This window comes from Podarcis liolepis (genome assembly GCF_965112155.1).
Source record: "Podarcis liolepis genome assembly, chromosome: 5".
Lineage (NCBI taxonomy): Eukaryota > Metazoa > Chordata > Lepidosauria > Squamata > Lacertidae > Podarcis > Podarcis liolepis.
This window is the reverse complement of record NC_139556.1, coordinates 38,810,264-38,828,704: the sequence shown is the minus strand read 5'-3', so window position 1 is coordinate 38,828,704 and position 18,441 is coordinate 38,810,264. Positions and strand designations below refer to the sequence as shown.

Below are 18,441 nucleotides of genomic sequence, written 5' to 3'. Positions count from 1 at the left end.
ATTTGCACGAGCTCTCTCCTCTTTCTCCACAGCTATTAGCTGTAATCCAGCGGATTGGTCATCAGAAACTTCTTCGTAAGTACAAGATCAATGGAAAAGTTCTGGAAGGCTTGATTGACACGGGCGCAGACATTTCTGTAATTTCCAGTGATTGCTGGGACCCCACGTGGCCCCTTGAGTCTGCCTCTGCAGTCTGGGGCGTGGGTGGCCCCCAAAATTCTTCTAAAAGCGTACAGTGGCTGCCTGTTTCTCTGCCTGATAGTTCTGAAACCATTGCATACATCCAGCCCTGTGTGCTGAAAATCCACCTCAATCTGTGGGGAAGAGATTTACTGCAAAATAACAAGCTACCATTCAATTTAATGAGTAAGCTTGCACTTCCCCTCAACTGGAACTCTTCTGGTCGTGCCCTGGCTATACGTTTAATTACATTCCAGCAAACATCAGCCATGGCACACCTTGCTGTTTAAGCTGTTTGTCCATCATTTTACCCAAGAAGCATAATTTATCCTGCTCTCGATATCGCCGCTCTGTGAAATTGACTAATGATTGTGATGCTTTTGTCTCTTTTCTCAGTAGGTCTGAATATATCTCTTTAGTTGTTTCTCTCTTAGGAGTCCCTGGATTGGCTGTACGGAATCGTATGAACATTAATTCTTTAGCTTATTCTGCAGAAAAAGCCCTGAATTTTACTTCGGAAGCTCTTCACCTTTTGAATAAAGAACAGAGTGGACTATATAATGGACTTTTACAAAATTCCGCTATTGATTATCTATTGATGCTTCATCATTATGGATGTGAACAAGTTGACAACATGTGATGTTTTAATATTATTGATAATTCTGAAGCCATTCAAAGCCAAATCTCTCATTTGCAAAATCTTACACACCACATTAAACAAGACGTTGGATTTTCTGGCCTCTGGGATTCTTTCACCCAGTGGTTTACTGCTTGGCTACCTAATCTTACTTGGTTTCGTACCTCTTTCAATATGCCCCTTTCATTATATGCATCTTAATTTTGTTATGTTGCTTCCTCCAATGCGTTCCTGGCCTCATAAGTCTTTTCTCCCGGCTTCTCTCTCCCCCTCAACCACCTAATAAACTCCTTGCTGCCTACTTTGCGAAATGGCAACACCAACAGTAAACCTAAGGTGAGATGTGGACGGATTTATTTTGGGCATGCGTTGGCAAACCACGTATCCCGAAATATTCTTGTCCCATCGACCCTGGCGAACTTATTTTGGGCATTCGCTGGCACACCACTAATCCCAAAATATTTTTGCCTTATTTACCCAAAACGCCTTGCTAACAAGAAAAGAAAGGGGGAGATAAAGGGAAGTCTTCTTTCTGCACATAACTGTTAGTTCTCTTTCTGCACAAAACTGCTCCATTATGGGGAAGCCTTGCCCCTCCTTTCTCTTGCTTTCTGAGAAGTCTTGCTTGTAGGCTTTCCCCTGCTTTTGCACACACTGTACGAACCTGCTCTTCATGCCTAGCTGACCACATCTACAGAACTTGATTGTTACATTGTTTCATGCTATGATCAATCATTAGTAACAGACATCCTAAGCTCATGGAAAACAAACTGTACCTGCTCTCCATGCCTAGCTGACCACCTCTACAGAACTTGATTGTTATATTGTTTCGTGCCATATTAATCTCTAGTTACAATTTAATTAGGAGGCTTCATGCCTGTCTAGTTATAGCTCCGATTCTCAGCCTTTAATGTATCAGTAATAAATGATCATATGTAAGTCCCACCTCTCACATGTAATTCCCGCCTTAGTACTTATGTTAACCAATCACAAGTTTCTTTGTGTATGTATCAACCAATCAGCCACAGGCCCACCTGTGGCAATGCTTGTAATATTCAATAAAAGAGGCTCTCAGGGTCCGCCCAGAGAGACGCCTCATGTTACACCTGCCTCTCGTCTCCTGTGATTTTTCATTCCTACAGGATTGTACCAAACTAAGTTTTATTCAGAGTATATCTATTGAAATTAATTACCATGACTAAATTGAATGCCGCCCCACTGGCCATAACACAGTTAGGAAGACCAGCTCTACATTCAAGTGTTCCAAAACACTAAATCTGCATCCTGAAAGCAACCTGACATGTCACAGTTACTGAAAGACTGACACCTTGAGACTAAGCACAATTGGAAAGAATTTTTGAAATATGCACTGATATCAGTCCCTACTTGTTGGAATGAAGGTTTTGTGCATGTATTAGAATGCTGCCCTCCATGGTAGAACACCTGCTTCACACCTAGGAGGCTCCATGTTCTGCCTGTAGTATCTCCAGGTGGGATCAGGAAAGAGCCCATTGTGAAGCCCTGGAGAACATCTGCCAGTCAGTGCAGAGCAGGGGTGGGGAAGTGGATGTGATCAGGAGGTTTGGGCCTTATCTTCCCCAACTGTCAATCACCTGACGTCACAATCATGTGAGGTGATTGTCATGTAATATTCTCAAGACTGAAATGGTGTGAATAGTTTTCCTTTACATGTACAGTGGTACCTCGGGTTAAGAACGTAATTCGTTCTGGAGGTCCGTTCTTAACCTGAAACTGTTCTTAACCTGAAGCACCACTTTAGCAAATGGGGCCTCCTGCTGCCGCTGCACCGCCAGAGTACGATTTCTGTTCTCATCCTGAAGCAAAGTTCTTAACCCGAGGTACTATTTCTGGGTTAGCGGAGTCTGTAACCTGAAGCATCTGTAACCCAAGGTACCACTGTATGAGCTTTACAATGCGTTTTCCTGAAACATTTTTTGATGTGTCTAGATCCAGCCATGGAATAGGAGGAGAGGTCTTGTTGTGAATTAGTAACTGTTAATAACATGAAGTAGGAAGTAGAAATAAATGGACAGTTCTCCCAATGGAGGGAGATAGATAGTGGTTCCCCTGACTCCAGGTTTGATATTGACCCAGTGTATCGCAGCTGTGAAAAAGGTGAATTCCATATTAGGGATCATTAGGAAAGGGGTGAAGATAAAACTGCCAGTATCATAATGGCATCCTGATCAAGAGAAGATATTGAGGTGCTAGACCAGTGTTTGGAGGCAGTAACAGGATGCCACAAGATGGAGCTGTGGCCCTTATGAGTGATACTTTGTAACTCGTTTATTACATCTTTAGCTGGGAGATGCTGTTCTTGCAACATAAACAGAACATGAAAGAAACCATCCCTCCATTTAAGTACTATATCTTAAAACAAGATTCCCAATATCTAGACTGCCCTGCAACGTCGCTTCCTTTGCAGCAGCAATTTTGTTTCCTTGAGGAAAAGACCTTGTGGGTTCCTGTGTGAAGATGCAAAAACATACAAATACTAGACCTAGTAGCTGCCTCCAGTACTGCAAGTGTTTTTATAGGAAGTATTTTAAAAAGCAAGTTTGAAGCCTTCGGACTCATTCAGGCCTGCCAGTGTAGTGTAATCATTTAGGGCACACCTGATCAGGAACGTAGCAAGGGGGGGGGGGCAGGTCACCCCGGGTGTCCCCACTGAGGGGGGTGACAAAATGGCGTGTGGCACTCACTGTGACATGGTGGCTTGAGCGCCTGCAGGTTCTGCGTTGCCCCCAACAGTCCACCCGTTGCCTCCTCCTCAGCTGTAGGGGGGCTGAGTGGGAGGAGACAGGCAGACTCCTCGGAGGCCCCGTGGAGCATCCTGCCCCAGCTTGCCCTGCTGAGTGACTGCTGAGGCATATGAAGCCTATGAAGAGTCATTTGAAAAACACTGAGGTGGCATGGTTCCCTATCTCCCCAGGCAGAACTTTAATGTGTGGCAGCTCATTCACAAGTTGAGAGCTCCTCAATTAGATGTTGGGGGCTCCTACTCCTTTTAACTTTTTAAACTTTTAAACTTTTTAATCTTTTAACCCTCTTCTTATCAAAAGTTTGGCAACCTGGGGTTTTATATCAGAGAACTTGTGATGTTGGCGCTGTAAATTAGATCTAACGAAGTCGAACAGCTGAACAGCCACCGCCCAGCCTATTTCAAGGACGCGTAACTCTAAACAATTTAATTAATCTTCTGAACTTTTTCCGAACTGACTCTGACTCAGGCTTTGACCAGGCGCTTTAAATGAACTAAGGGAGGTGAAGCTGTGTTGCAGGAGTGTTCTGCTTGTGCTTGCCTCTGCCCTGTTGGCTTGTGGGTGGGTCCAACTCTGCTGTGTGCCTGCTCTGTCCTCCCAGCTGTGGATCCAGCTGCCCTGCATGCCAGCGGTGCTCTTGAACTGAAACAGACTGGTTGGTCAAGATATATTACTCTGCAGACGACTCAATTGAAAGGCACCTAGGGAATCCAGAGAGGAGGGTTCCACCCTCAAGACTCCAGAGACTCTTAAGCCACAGGGCTGGCAGCTGGATGCAGCAGAGGAGAGGTATCATCCTGTGGCCCTGAGAACACCAGCTGTGGGGGAAACCAGAGGACTCCTGATGCCAAGAGGAACACTTTCTCTGCCACTACAAGTGCTAGCGCAACAGCAAGAGGGGGCCCCCCTGAGACCATCGGGCATGGCATTGTCATCGAACAGGGCATTTACTGAGCCTGATCTGCCTTCCTCTGCCCGTCCCCTGATGTCGCCTGGTTGTTCAGGTTGGCACATTCAGAGATCATTCGAGCAGACTCAAGCTGGCGCGTGATGCTACAAGAACTTCGTCTGCTACAATAACTTTTTTTCTTTCCTTTCCCCCCCTCCCACCTTCCTTTGCCATTTGTTTTAGTTTTTTATAGTTCGTTGTTTCATGATAATATTTAAGTTCCTTGCTTACTGTTAGGTGTTTAATTGTTGCTCTTTTGCTATTTAGGTGTTTTTTCTTCCCTTAATGAATAATTCCCTTAAAGAATATCTGTGCTCACTTCTTCTTTTGCATTTTTTGGGATAAGAAAAATGGTAACTTAGAGAGATTTCCCTGCCAGACCTTTTGTTAGACTTTGACAAACAAAATAGCGTGTGACGCAATGAAAAATACAGCCCCTGAGAACAGAGAGAGAGCAAAAAAGTGGAAGCAGAGATGCTCTATTACTGGATTACAACAAGAAGAATGAAGAAACAAATGGAAGCTTAACATCTCACACAGAAATTTACGGGACATAAACTCCTCTTGCGGAAATAAAATTTATTAAATATGCAATTACGAATGAAAGTTATGAAATCAGTGGTTGTTAAATAAAGGATTGAGACCAGAACTCTTGTAATTGGACAAATCAAGATTATGGAAGCAGAAAGAAAGAAGAACTTTTTACCCTGAAGTCCAGCACACGGGACGTCACCCAAAATTGTTTAATTCTGTATTTGAATAATTGACTTTTTAAATTGTATTGTAATTTGGAATTGTGATAATGTGGCTCTTATTGGATTATTGTAATTAAAAATTAATAAAAAATATTATATACACACACACTAAAAATGGACACAATTTTATTGATTACAACTATAGGTGGACTTTGGCTCAGCCATTTTGTGTAGAATTGTGCCTCAGAAGTTGAACAGAATCCATTACGGAAGTCCGTTTGACTTCCGAAACATTTGACTTCCAAAGCACGGCTTCTGATTGGCTGTAGCAAGCCACAGAAGCCCTGTCAGGTATTCAGCTTCTGAAATAACATTCAAAAACTGGAACACTCACTTCTGGTTTTCAGTCATTCGGGAGCCGAAAAGTTCTGCCTGGAAGAACATCAAACGGAACTCAGTGGAAATTACATGAGAGGATTATCCTGGAAGTTAAGCAAGACCAAACCAATAATATCAATTAGATATGACTTGCCATTCCATGTAGGTGGTGTTTGCTCTTGGCAAATAATGTCGACCTATTTAAAGTTATGTTGTCTGTCATTTCATTCCGCGGAACCTAAGTACATCTTCTCGGTGACTGAGGAGCAGTCTTGTATATCTGGGCTGAAAGATGGATTTGCTTCCACGCCAATCAATAATATGGCTCTTCGTAATGGGGGCAGGCTTGGTCCAAGTGCTTATTAGTTCGGGGATATTGTGGAAAAGAAGAAATGTAGATCCAGAAGCGACTATGAATATTGTAAGCCATTTTCCTTTTCCTTTCTCATCTTCTTACCTCAAGGCATCTTTGACAATTAGTGTTGCTTAATGGTGCTGTATGCCACATCCTTGAAGTTAATTTTCCATGGACTGCTGGGGTTTTAGGGGACAAGAAAATATTTATTATAATATTTTGAAATACGTAGTAGCCTGCCCTCCCAATGCATCATTGCTGAGGGCAGCTTGGAATTTTATTTTATTTTTAAATCTCAATAAAATTCCCAACATTTGCTTCACGGAACACCAGTGCTCTGTGAACATCAGTTAGGTGCTCTGCAGTAGCAACTCTAGCATCCTGCACAGTGCATTATAATTGTTCAGCAGCAAGAACAAAAATCATTCAGTGGTCCACCAAGTCCCTCAGCAATTTTCAAGTGGTCCAAGGGAGGGGGAGAGGGGAGGACTTTGGGAACAACAGCCATAAATATGTAGAACAGCAGCAACAGCCGCGATTGGCTGGGAAGGTATTCTGGGAAGACATTCTGCAACAAAAGGCTCCCTTCGTTTCTAATTTCAGCAGAGGGAGGCAGGTAATCAGTTCCTGGATTTCTTTGGAACTGACAAATAAGTGATTGTGTGAGATGGTTTTACTACCTTATCTGGCTTATCACCCATCTGCACACTCCAGTTATCAATTCTATCATGTGGAAAATAAGTGTTTAGCAGTGTTTTTTTCCAGGGGGTATTCAAGGATACACAGTACCGACACCTCTGCTTGTTTGTTTGTTTGTTTGTTTAAAAGTATAGGACTTACTATAAAAACTTCATGGTGAGTACCAGCACCTATTTTTCTAGAAAAAAGCAGCGGTCTGTAGACATCTTACAGTTGCTTGTTAACCTGTCCAACCACACCATCTCCACCCTGCAGAGCGAAATTATTTCTTTCAGAGGATATCCCAGTGAGGAATATGAAGTGGTGACAGACGATGGTTATATTCTGAGTATTAACAGAATCCCTCATGGCAAAAGAAATCAGTCAAACAAGGGTGAGTGTGTGCTTTGAGGTATATATTGTGTGTATGCATATATACAAATGTTCAATATTTTGGGGATTTATTATTATTATTAAATTATGAATTCTTGCTTTGCTAAAATTTGATTTGGTGCAAAAGAACATAGCCAGTTTTTTGGTAATGTGCACTATTATTATGATTGTTGAGTGTGTCCTTCTTCTATTTTTTCTATAATATTGCAAAAGATAGGCCATATAGGTAGTTGAGGTCAAGTGCTTCTTATTCCTTTCCTGAACTATTAAAGAAGTAAGGACATATGGTGATAAGGAGATGAGGAAGCTGGAATAAATAGTTCATAGTCCATGTTGACAGCAGCCATTTTCTGTGCTGATGTAGCTGTGCTCTCCATACCTTCTTGACCCAAGTCATAGGGAACTGCATGCAATCTTTTTTGTGGGGGGGGGGGGGAATCTCTTTAGTTGCAAAAGAGTGTTTTTGCAGTTATTAAAGATATATGTTCTTCGGCCATTTATTGGGGTCACAGCCTGAATAAAAAAAAGGAGAAAAATACCAGGGCTGTGAAGAGTTGGTGACACTGCCAATTCCATTGCCCAATGGCTTTGTGTGCTGTATGCAGCTTTTTCTTGAGTGAGAAGTGAAATGCAAGGGGGGGGAGGGGGAGGGAACCAAGTCATGCTGGAAATTCCAAAAGATGTAGGGCATCTTCTTCCACATGTGGTAGGCATGTAAGCAAGCCAAATATACTGGGAAATGATTTATGGGGAACTGAAAAAAATATTAAAGATGACACCCCCCCCCCAAATCAGAGGCCTTCCTCTTAGAAGTAACAAACTCTGATATCCCCAAGTAGGTACTTAATCTCTTCTTGTATGCAACAACAGCAGATTGAGTAATCTATGCACAAAGGTGAAAAGACCAAGAAATCCCAACTAAAGAGTAGCAAAATAAACCTTAGACATGCCTTAGACCTGTTGTTTACCTCTATGGATGTGGGTGATCTGACACTAAGTAAAAGTGAAACAAAAGAAGTGCCATGGTCAGATCACTTCTTGGTGCAACTGGACATCTCTGCAACCCTTCCCCTCTGCAGGATGGTCTGCCCCCCCCCCCACTTAATGGATCCAAATGTTTTCCAGAGAGTGGTAGGATATATTTTATCCTATGTTGATGGCCTTTCAGCTGATTCCCTGGTGGCCCGCTGGAGTGCAGAGTTAAGTAGGGCTATCAACTGTCTGGCTCCAAAGTGCCCTCTCCAACTGCATGGAGCCTGGACAGCCCCATGGTTTTTCCCAGAGCTGAGGGCAATGAAACAATCATTGAGATGGCTAGAGCACCAGTGGCCGAGAATTAATTCTGAATCGGACCGGACACAGGTTAGAGTTCAGCATTGAGCCTACCAAGTGGCAATAGTGACGTTGAAGAGGACCTTCTTCACTGCCTCTATTGCATCTGCAGAAAACAGCAGCAGGAGACTCTTTCAGGTGGTTCCTAATTTAACGGAACCATCTGTGCCATTGGGGCCTGATAAGGCCCCCAAGACCTCCTGCAATGATTTCGCAAAAAATAATAATTTGCAGTTAAAGTTGCTCAGATTCGGAATGAGGTAGACTCTGTTGGCTCTGTTGCAGTATGGTAACGCTGCAGAGAGCTTGCTGGGGAGATCATGCATTAAAAAGAAAGGACTCAAAAATAACTTAAAGAAGGTTTTAATAAGAAAAACAAAAACTCCATTAACACTAAATATATTAACAAACAAACATGACCCAACCACCAACCCATCCCCCAGGGTAATGGGAGAGCTAGGTGCTGCTCCTTATATACTACACCCAGATGCTGACACACCTTAATCAAATACAACTCAGCAGCACCTGCTATGTTACACAGCTGTAAAGCTGGGTCTCGTTATCTTGCTCTGGCCCTTGCTCTGGCCCCTTAAAGACATACACATGGAGTGGAACAATGATGAACCTTTACATTTAAAGTAACCATTCAACATTTCCCCTGCGGTTCATCATTGTGGAACAAAAACATAAAGCATACTTTGTACATGTTTTTCATGTGTAACCTTTGGAAGTGCTTCTTGTAAACTGCAACCTATAATGTTTGGTATGTTTAAGGTACATTACCACTCTCTTAAGAGCAGAGAAACATTGTGTAGTGGGCTTTTCCACAAATTGATGCATCTTTTAACAAAAGCTTAACTGTTTCATATTTTACACTTGGTGAATAGCACAAATCATAATCTTCGCCTGGAATTTGTTGAAAGCCCCTAGCAACTAATCTAGCCTTGTACCTTACAACGTCATTTTTGTCATTCATTTTAACTCTATAAACCCATTTTGAATCAATAAGTCTCATATCTGGGGTTTGTGGTACAAGAGACCAAGTGTTATGCTCTTTTAAAGAAGCTATCTCAGAGTTCATAGCTTTATACTAATTTACAGCTTGGTGCATAGGTAAATTCTGAACATCACCGTAGCTTTTTGGCTCAAAAACCACCTTATTGGCATACACAGTATTAAAATGTTCATCTGCAAAACGTTGTGGCTTCTGCCTCTTTCTATCTGAACGTCTCAGTCCGGAAGGAGAGTCAGACTCCTCAGACTTAATGGGACTCAGTGAACTACTAGTTTCAGGTTGTAAATTATCATTGTCAGACTGAAGAGGTGCCTGTAGGCTAAGCTCACGGTCAGAAAACTCAAGAGAATCTAACTCCCCTCAGATGCCTGTGACTTTAAATCATCAAACAAATTATCAGATTCAACAGGCTTTTTGTCTTTTTCTATTAATTCAGAATCACCATTTCCTCCTCCTGCTGCTGCTGCTTCCTCTTCTTCCTCAGTATCATTTATACCATCAGTATCTTGGAAAACAGCAACCCATTCCAATTTACAGTTTGTATCATGCTTCTGGTAATATGAAATTTGCCAGTTGCTGGTATGTAAATTCTGTACGCCCCCTGCTGGTAGCCCATTAGTTTTCCCTGAACACTACGTTCACCCAATTTCTGCTTAGCGGGATAATGCATAATTACATCTGAACCCCAAATACGTAGGTATTTCAGATTAGGGCGTTTTTTAAACAACTTCTCATAGGGGGTGACATCTAAACCAGAATGATAACTGCGATTTCTAATATAACAAAAAGCATGGAGTGCTTCAGCCCAAAACGCTTTGGGCAGATTAGCATCGTGCAGATAAGTTTTAACCCCTGCCTGCAAGTCACGCTGCACAACTTCAACAAGCCCATTTTGCCAGGGACTTCGGGGGCAAGATAACTCATGAGTAGTCCCCTGCGCTTCCAGGAATTTCTCAAAATCCTCAAAAACAAATTCCCCACCCCGGTCAGAAAACAGGTTCTTAATTGGTTTGTTAAAGTGTGTTTTTACCCAGTTGCAAAAAACCTTGTACTTCTCAAATGCTTGGGACTTCTCAGCTATTGCATAAGTCCAACAATATCTACTATACTGGTCTATGAGAGTAAGCCAGTACTTAGAACCTCCTAATGATGGTGGGAGTGGCCCAACTAAATCACAATGTACACGCTCAAATGGCTCAGTTACTTTCCTATCTGAGCACCTACCCTTGCGTGCAACCTTAATCTTATTCTTGCAACAGGATAGACACTGCATAAAGAATTTACATGGTTTTAAGTTGAGGCCATTGACAATATTCTTTGTCTTAATTACATCAGCAAAATTCAGGTGTCCCAGAATTCTGTGCGCCACGTGGATACACCCAGAATGTGGTCTTACATTCCTCAACCCCTGGCTTGACTGTGCTGCTCTGCAATTTATATGCGATTGTGAGTAGGTGTGAAAATACAGTCTATATAAACCATCAGATTCCCGGGCATACAATAGACGTTTGTTCCCCTCGAAAAACTCACACGTAGACTTTAAGAAACGCACAGTTATGCCTTGACGGGCAAAGCACCTTACTGACAATAAATTGTCCACTGACGGGCAGTAAATGCAGTTCGCTATTGTAATGTTTAAAGAGTCAAGTTTAACGGTACCCCTGCCAAGCGACTGCAAGACTTGTGAATTGGCTAAATGTACATTACCAATTTCCTCTTCGAAAGAAATAAACAAACTTCGATCATTGCAGATATGCTGAGATGCTCTTGAGTCGACAACAAAAGACTGCCACTTGGCATCTTTAATTCTTTTACGATCTTTAGTCCGAGCGTGAAAAGCTCGCGGCTCGTTTCTGTCTCTACTATACGATGCCGGCTGCTGGGCTGACGACCGTGATTGACGAACAGAAACAGGCTTGGGAGTACTTTGCTTTCTTTTGGATCTGCAGTCCCTTGCAAAATGTCCTTGCTTATTGCAGAACCAACAACGCTTTGCAGCTTTAAATGCAGTTGTATCACCACAGGTTTGCATATGGCGTTCCTCATTCTTTCTGGAAACAGGAGTGCTTATGGCACAAGCCTCCCTTCTATCCAACTCGCCCATTAATCTTGCCGTTACCCCTTCCACAGTTAATTGTGCTGGTGGAACAGCAGATATCTGGCTAGCTATACCATCAAAGTCCTCATTAAGGGAACAAAGGATGATAAAAATATACTGAATATCAGGTATCTCCATGTCCCTTTGAATTGATTCGCCGCGTATTGCCTCCAGACGTCTCAAGTGTGCTGCCAAATCACCACCAGGCTGCAACTTCGTCTGGTACAACTGCTTGAAAAACGTCAATGCAGACGCTGACTCTTTTCTAACATGCACTGTTGCAAGACTGTCCCACATTTCTTTGGCAGTTTTCTTATTCCTTATATAGACTACTTGCTGGTCGCTGACTGCCAAATTAATTATCGCCCTGGCTTTTGCATCTCCTTTCGACCAAGCATTAGTTACAGGGTCAGGAGGGTCATCAGTTACATAGGTCCATACTTCTCTAGAGGTCAAAAGCGCCTCCACCCGAAAAGACCATAAACTATAGTTCTCATCTGTTAGCTGTGGGAAGACCAGAGCCTTCTCAGCTTCAGGAACCCGGTCAACCATTCTGGAACTCTTCCAGACCCACAAAAACTACGCTAACAGGAGAAGGAGTTTTCAAACCTTTCTCAGAGTCCAAAAATATGCAGTCATCCACTCAGCAGCTGGGCCCATAACCAAAGATGTTGGCTTTTTGCAGTATGGTAACGCTGCAGAGAGCTTGCTGGGGAGATCATGCATTAAAAAGAAAGGACTCAAAAATAACTTAAAGAAGGTTTTAATAAGAAAAACAAAAACTCCATTAACACTAAATATATTAACAAACAAACATGACCCAACCACCAACCCATCCCCCAGGGTAATGGGAGAGCTAGGTGCTGCTCCTTATATACTACACCCAGATGCTGACACACCTTAATCAAATACAACTCAGCAGCACCTGCTATGTTACACAGCTGTAAAGCTGGGTCTCGTTATCTTGCTCTGGCCCTTGCTCTGGCCCCTTAAAGACATACACATGGAGTGGAACAATGATGAACCTTTACATTTAAAGTAACCATTCAACAGACTCCACCATGGGAGCAGGGCTGGGGTGGGAAAGTGCTAGAGTCCTGTCTAGTCAAGTTTCATAGGATCAATTCCAATCTGTTACCTCCAAGGATGTGGACAGGCTGCATGGACGAGTGAAACCAACTATCTGTCTCCTTGATCTTTGCCCATGCTGGCTAATAAAAGCGAGCCAGGAAGGGCTGGGTGATGGGCACTGCAGGATGGTGAATACTTCCCAGCCCTGCTGAAAGAGGCGGTCATGAAACTGCTTCTTAAAAAACCACCTTTGGACCCGCCCAATATGGCCAACTATCGCCCAGTCTCAAATCTTCTATTCTTGGGAAAGGTGATTGAGTGGATGGTTGCAGAACAACTCCAGGCACGCCTGGAGGATGTGGACCATTTTGATCCCTTCCAATCGGGATTCAGGCCAGGTTTACCTCTCTTTTAAATCGGAACCAGTGAAGGCGAGGAAGGTCCTGTGTGAGTGCCTGGAGATGGTTGGAGGATGGATGGCAGCTAACAGATTGAGGTTGAATTCTGACAAGACAGAAGTACTATTTTGGGGGGACAGGTTGTGGGCAGGTGTGGGGGACTCCCTGGTCCTGAATGGGGCTACTGTGCCTCTGAAGCACCAGGTGTGCAGCCTGGGAGTCATTTTGGACTCACAGCTGTCCATGGAGGCACAGGTCAATTCTGTGTTCAGGGCAGCCGTCTACCAGCTCCATCTGGTACACTGGCTGAGACCCTTCCTGTCCGCAGACTGTTTCACCAGAGTGGTGCATGCTCTAGTTACCTCCCACTTGGACTACTGAAGCACGCTCTATGTGGGGCTACATTTGAAGGTGACCCAGAAACTGCAACTAATCCAGAATGTGGCAGCTAGACTGGTAACTGCGAGTGGCCGCCGAGACCATATAACACTGATCCTGAAAGAACTACATTGGCTCCCAGTACATTTCTGAGCACAATTTAAAGCCCTAAACAGCCTCGATCCAGTATACCTGAAGGAATGTCTCCACCCCCATCGTTCAGCCCTGACACTGAGGTCCAGCTCCAAGGGTCTTCTGGCAGTTTCCTCACTGTGAGAAGTGAGGTTACAGGGAACCAGGCAGAGGGCCATCTTGGTATTGGCGCCCGCCCTGTGGAATGCAAAAATTTGGGATCAAGAGGGGACACTGCTAAGGAAGGAGTGGAAACCCTTTGTAGAGTACTTGAAGAGGTGTAACAGTCAGATAGATTTACAAGAAGGACCTGAACTGTGAGCAGCAGAAATTAACAATTTGGGTATTATGTAGTGTGAATGAGGGTGGTTAAAGGCAATTAACATATGTATGTATTAAAATTTAAGGAAATTCTTAAGTAATAATAATAAAAGAAATGCAAAGGACAGTCTAAGGGTGTTGCTTTTCGGAAAGATATTAGGGCCACCTAATACCTGAGAAGCAAAGGTGGTGTAATGAAGGAAGGGCAAGAGGACTTAGCCACCTGCTTCCAGTGCCAAGCTCCCAATATAAGATTATAATTGAGTAAAATGGCTTAAAATGTAAGAATAAGATGACTTATTGAATAATAAGATTATATTGAGTAAGATGACTAAAAATATGTCAGTTCAAGAATTTGTAATGTCACTGGCTCACTTATGCACATGTGGTGGCAATGCCCCCAAGTCTTTTTGTTTTGGAACAAAGCTTTTTCATGAAGCAGGCCTTATGACAAAACAACATATCCCTTTGGATTCTGAAACAACACTTCTATCATAATAGTCAGAAATATTTTAACAGCTTCCCCCAAAATGTATCATTAGAAATTTAATGACTGCAGTGTAGTATTGCAAGGTGTTGGAGGTTTCTAAAGGCAGACTTGTTTGAGATCTGGATCTCACCACTCTGTGATTTAACATTCATAGACAAGCTGACAACCCATGTCTGAAGAGAGCAAAACAGACAAGGCAAGGTAGGGGGAGCTTGACCTGGTGTTGCATGTAGAGGTGAGGGAATTGGATTGGCTCCGCCAACATGCACTTCTCCCTTTCCCTTCTTGCTCTCCAAAAGCACCAGCAACCCAGTTTGCTGGTAAGCCATGAGATTAACATTGCCCCACCTGCACCACTTCACTGGCTGCTACTTGAAATATGGAATGACAACAACTGCCATTGAAGGTTCTGATGGATCACTGTCTTGTTGGAAAGAAACACTGAAGTTACCTCTTATAACTATACTTAAAAGACTTCCATTGCAGATCCGAAGCCCGCAGTGTTTCTGCAACATGGCTTGTCTGGCAGTAGCGATAACTGGGTGTCAAATCTGGACAACAACAGCCTGGGCTTCATACTGGCTGATGCTGGCTATGATGTTTGGCTAGGAAACAGTAGAGGGAACACCTGGTCCATGAAACACATTAATTATACTGTGGAGCAAGAAGAATTCTGGCGATTCAGGTAGAGTGATCTTTCTAAACTTCATTATGTGTTTCTGGTTCCTAGTCTTCCTTTTGGGGTTTTTAATCTGCCATGCTCTTCTCTCTTCTTCTGTTTCAACATTGAACAGCACCCTGACAATCTAAAGGTATAGAAATATATTTCCAAGTAAATATAATTGGTAGTTGTTTCTTTAAACAAACAAACAAACAGTACAGCAGGCACTGTACAAGCACAGCAGGCACTGTAACTCTTTGACAAATAAATAAAAAATAAAAAAATTGTCTAGTAGCACCTTAGAGACTAAGTTTGTTCTTGCTATAAGCTTTGACATTTTGACTTCATCCTCGAAGGCACACTCTTCCTGACCCAGATGGATGTCGGCAACAAGACAAAGCACACAGCTGGGATAACTCCAACTGAAAGGATGAAATATGGCATTGCTAAACTCCGTAGATATAAACAGATCAGGTTGGCTTCGGGTGAAACTAGATTTGATGTGGGAGGACCAAGTGCTAGTGCCAAATTTTTGTTGTGGGTGCTCAGCACCCACACAACAGGGCCTCCAAGGTGATTTCCAGGGCTCCTAGGTGCCACTGTGGCGCGTGCAATGTAATGTGACTTCATGACCTCAAGGGGCAATGTGACATCCTGACCTCACATTACGTTGCACATGCTGCTGGGCACCCTTAATCTGTGGCACAAGTCGGCGCCCCTGGGACCAAGTGTGAGTCCTGCTGATTCTGAGTAAAGTTACTTGGCCAGAATTTGAAGCTCCTCAGATATGCAGGGAGGTGAGGCAGAGCCTCCTGAAACTTCGGTTTTTTAAAAAGCTTTATGTTTCTCCTTTTGCTTCCAGTATTAGTCACACTAGTGCCAACAACAGAAGCATTCCTCTCCCCCTTCTAATCTGCCTGTGTTTTATTTTTATACCACCCAACAGGTTTATGGGCACTCTACTGGCAATTCCTATTTTGTGCAAATGTGTTCTAAAGTCATGACTTATTTGGCTCTCCAGGTGCTGATATTTGAGATTTAGGGACAGCTTGCCTGTTAAAACTGTCACATTGCAGGAACCCTATGGGCACTGTGAACTATTTGGTGGACTTTTAAAGTTTTCAGTGAATAGCTCATAGTGTTTCATTGACTGCTAGTGAACAGTGCCAGTGGAAATATCTAAAGAAGATGAGTCATGGCTTAATTTAAATCAGATTGTTTCACAAATGTTCAGAGAATTGGTAGTCCATGGAGGAGGTGATCTCTGGTTTGCCAGATATTGTATTGCATTGGCTGGAGATGTCTGTATGCAAGTCTGTAAAACACAGTCTGTTATTCCTTTTCTTTGCAGTTTTGATGAAATGGCTAAATATGACCTTCCAGCTTCAATAAATTTTATCCTGAGAAAAACTGGACAAGAGAAAATATTTTATGTTGGTCATTCTCAGGGCACCACAATGGGTAGGTTAGGAAGCTTCTGAAACACATGTTGCCAATTTTAATAGCAACATGTTTATTTGTACAGTTGGTGTTGTATATTAATTTCAAGAGAGATTTTGGTCATAGTACAGTGGTTACACATAGAGCCACTGGACATGGAGAAGCATCTTGAATAACAATCCCTGTGTAGATTTCCTGCATTTTCCCCTTAGTAACATTTCCTATAAAAGAAATGTTTCAAAGCTGCTATGGACTTAGAGAAAGAAGTGTATGGAATACCTCGGGTTAAGAACTTAATTCATTCTGGAGGTCTGTACTTAACCTGAAACTGTTCTTAATGTGAGGTACCACTTTAGCTAATGGGGCCTCCCACTGCTGCTATGTCATTTCTGTTCTCATCCTGAAGCAAAGTTCTTAACCCGAGGTACTATTTCTGGGTTAATGGAGTCTGTAACTTGAAGTGTCTGTAACCCGAGGTACCACTGTACTCCCCTCGCAAACCTTGTTTTATGTGCTTTGTGTTGCTTCAGTTCATCTCAGCTGACAAAGTCTTGTTTAATTTGAATAAAATCCTGGATTTCAAGCCAGGATCAAACCTGGTTTGTAGTTGGAATTTAAACAGAAGTTTCTGAGTCTGGATGTAACAGAAAAATGTAGCTAAACAATCCTGGAAGTACGGTACTTTATTAAGGCTCCCAAGAGGAGGGGATATGAGTGTGTACTTTCCAATATTTCGTTTGACTAGAAGCATATGACATAAGCCATTCCTCACAGGTCTTACAATAATGTATACAGTCAAACCTCGGTTGTCAAATGTAATCCATTCAGCTTCCGAAACGTTTGACACTGGGGAGTGACTTCCAATTGGTTGCAGGAGCTTCCTGCACTCAAGCGGAAGCCGCGTCTGATATTTGGCTTCCGAAAAATGTACAAAATCTGGAGCATTTACTTCTGGGTTTTCAGTGTTTGGGAGCCGAAATGTTCCAAAACAGAGCCATTGAGGTACTGAGGATTGACTGTACTTTATTGCTTTTGTGTTATGAGAAAAGGCTAAGATTTTTTTCTTGTATTGTGATCAAGGCAGTAGTGCTTGCTATATTCATTTATCTTCTATTTCTTGCTGTATTCATTTATCTTCTATTTCTATTTCCCATCTTGTTTCTTAGCATTCATTGCATTTTCAACCATGCCACAGCTCGCCCAGAAGATAAAAATGTTCTTTGGATTGGCACCATTGGTCAACGCGGTTTATACTATCAGCCCAATATCAGCTGTGATCACTCACCTTCCTGAATCCTTGGTCAAAGTATGCATTTTGGACCAAATATTTGTTTAAAATAGAGGGAGCAAATATCTCTGGCTGTAGCTAAGAACTTGGGAATGTATCCATCATTTGACCTGAGGCCATTTGTCATTCTCATAGACACCTAAACTGTTCAAGCTGGCGAATGCTGAAATTTGGTATCAGGGTGGTGCTCAGTCTAAGCTGATCTGTAAAAATTGGAATGCCCATTTTTCTATCTTGCTGTAAATAGCATGGGTGCCAGCACAAAACACCTGCTGCGGGCAGGAAAGAAAGAGGTGCTGTTGTGAGAACAATCCTCAAGAGCCCAAATGAAAGGACTTGGTACAAACTTGCAGCTCCCACTGATGGGGAAAACTGTATATATAGAAGTTCCATGAAGATCTTGATAGTATGATGGCAGATTACACCTGTGCGTAACTCAGCTGCCCTTAAAGCAATAATGCTGAACAGTTATAGGAGCGTGTATTTATTACATTATTGGTTTATTTTAAGTATTAAACAATGTATGACTATAGGACAGGAGAGCCAAACCAATCTACTGAGAAATACCTTGGGATGATCACAGTGTGGTGGGCAGTTACAGGCACATGAGCCCATTTTCTGGGCTCAGAAACATTTGCTGATTGTGCTGGAGGCTTTGGGGGGCTTCTGTGTTGGCCAAATGTCCCCCTCACCCACTTTTAGCTCAGTAATTCATATAACAACATTGTAACATGATCAGTTTGTTCCCAGATTAGAGTCTGGTTGGTGG

General features: G+C 42.7%; 1 protein-coding gene across 1 annotated transcript in view; it reads left to right on the top strand.

Moving 5' to 3' along the window:
- Nucleotides 1-5,475: 5,475 nt before the first annotated feature.
- The window catches only part of LOC310707872 (uncharacterized protein), a 60,364-nt gene continuing 47,398 nt past the window's right edge, over nt 5,476-18,441 (top strand). Inside the window, exons 1-5 of the mRNA XM_083505327.1 lie at nt 5,476-6,043; nt 6,932-7,049; nt 14,770-14,968; nt 16,296-16,405; nt 17,551-17,690. Coding sequence (XP_083361453.1) covers nt 5,915-6,043; nt 6,932-7,049; nt 14,770-14,968; nt 16,296-16,405; nt 17,551-17,690 — 696 coding nt within the window. The 5' untranslated portion in view covers nt 5,476-5,914. The remainder of the gene's footprint in view (nt 6,044-6,931; nt 7,050-14,769; nt 14,969-16,295; nt 16,406-17,550; nt 17,691-18,441) is intronic.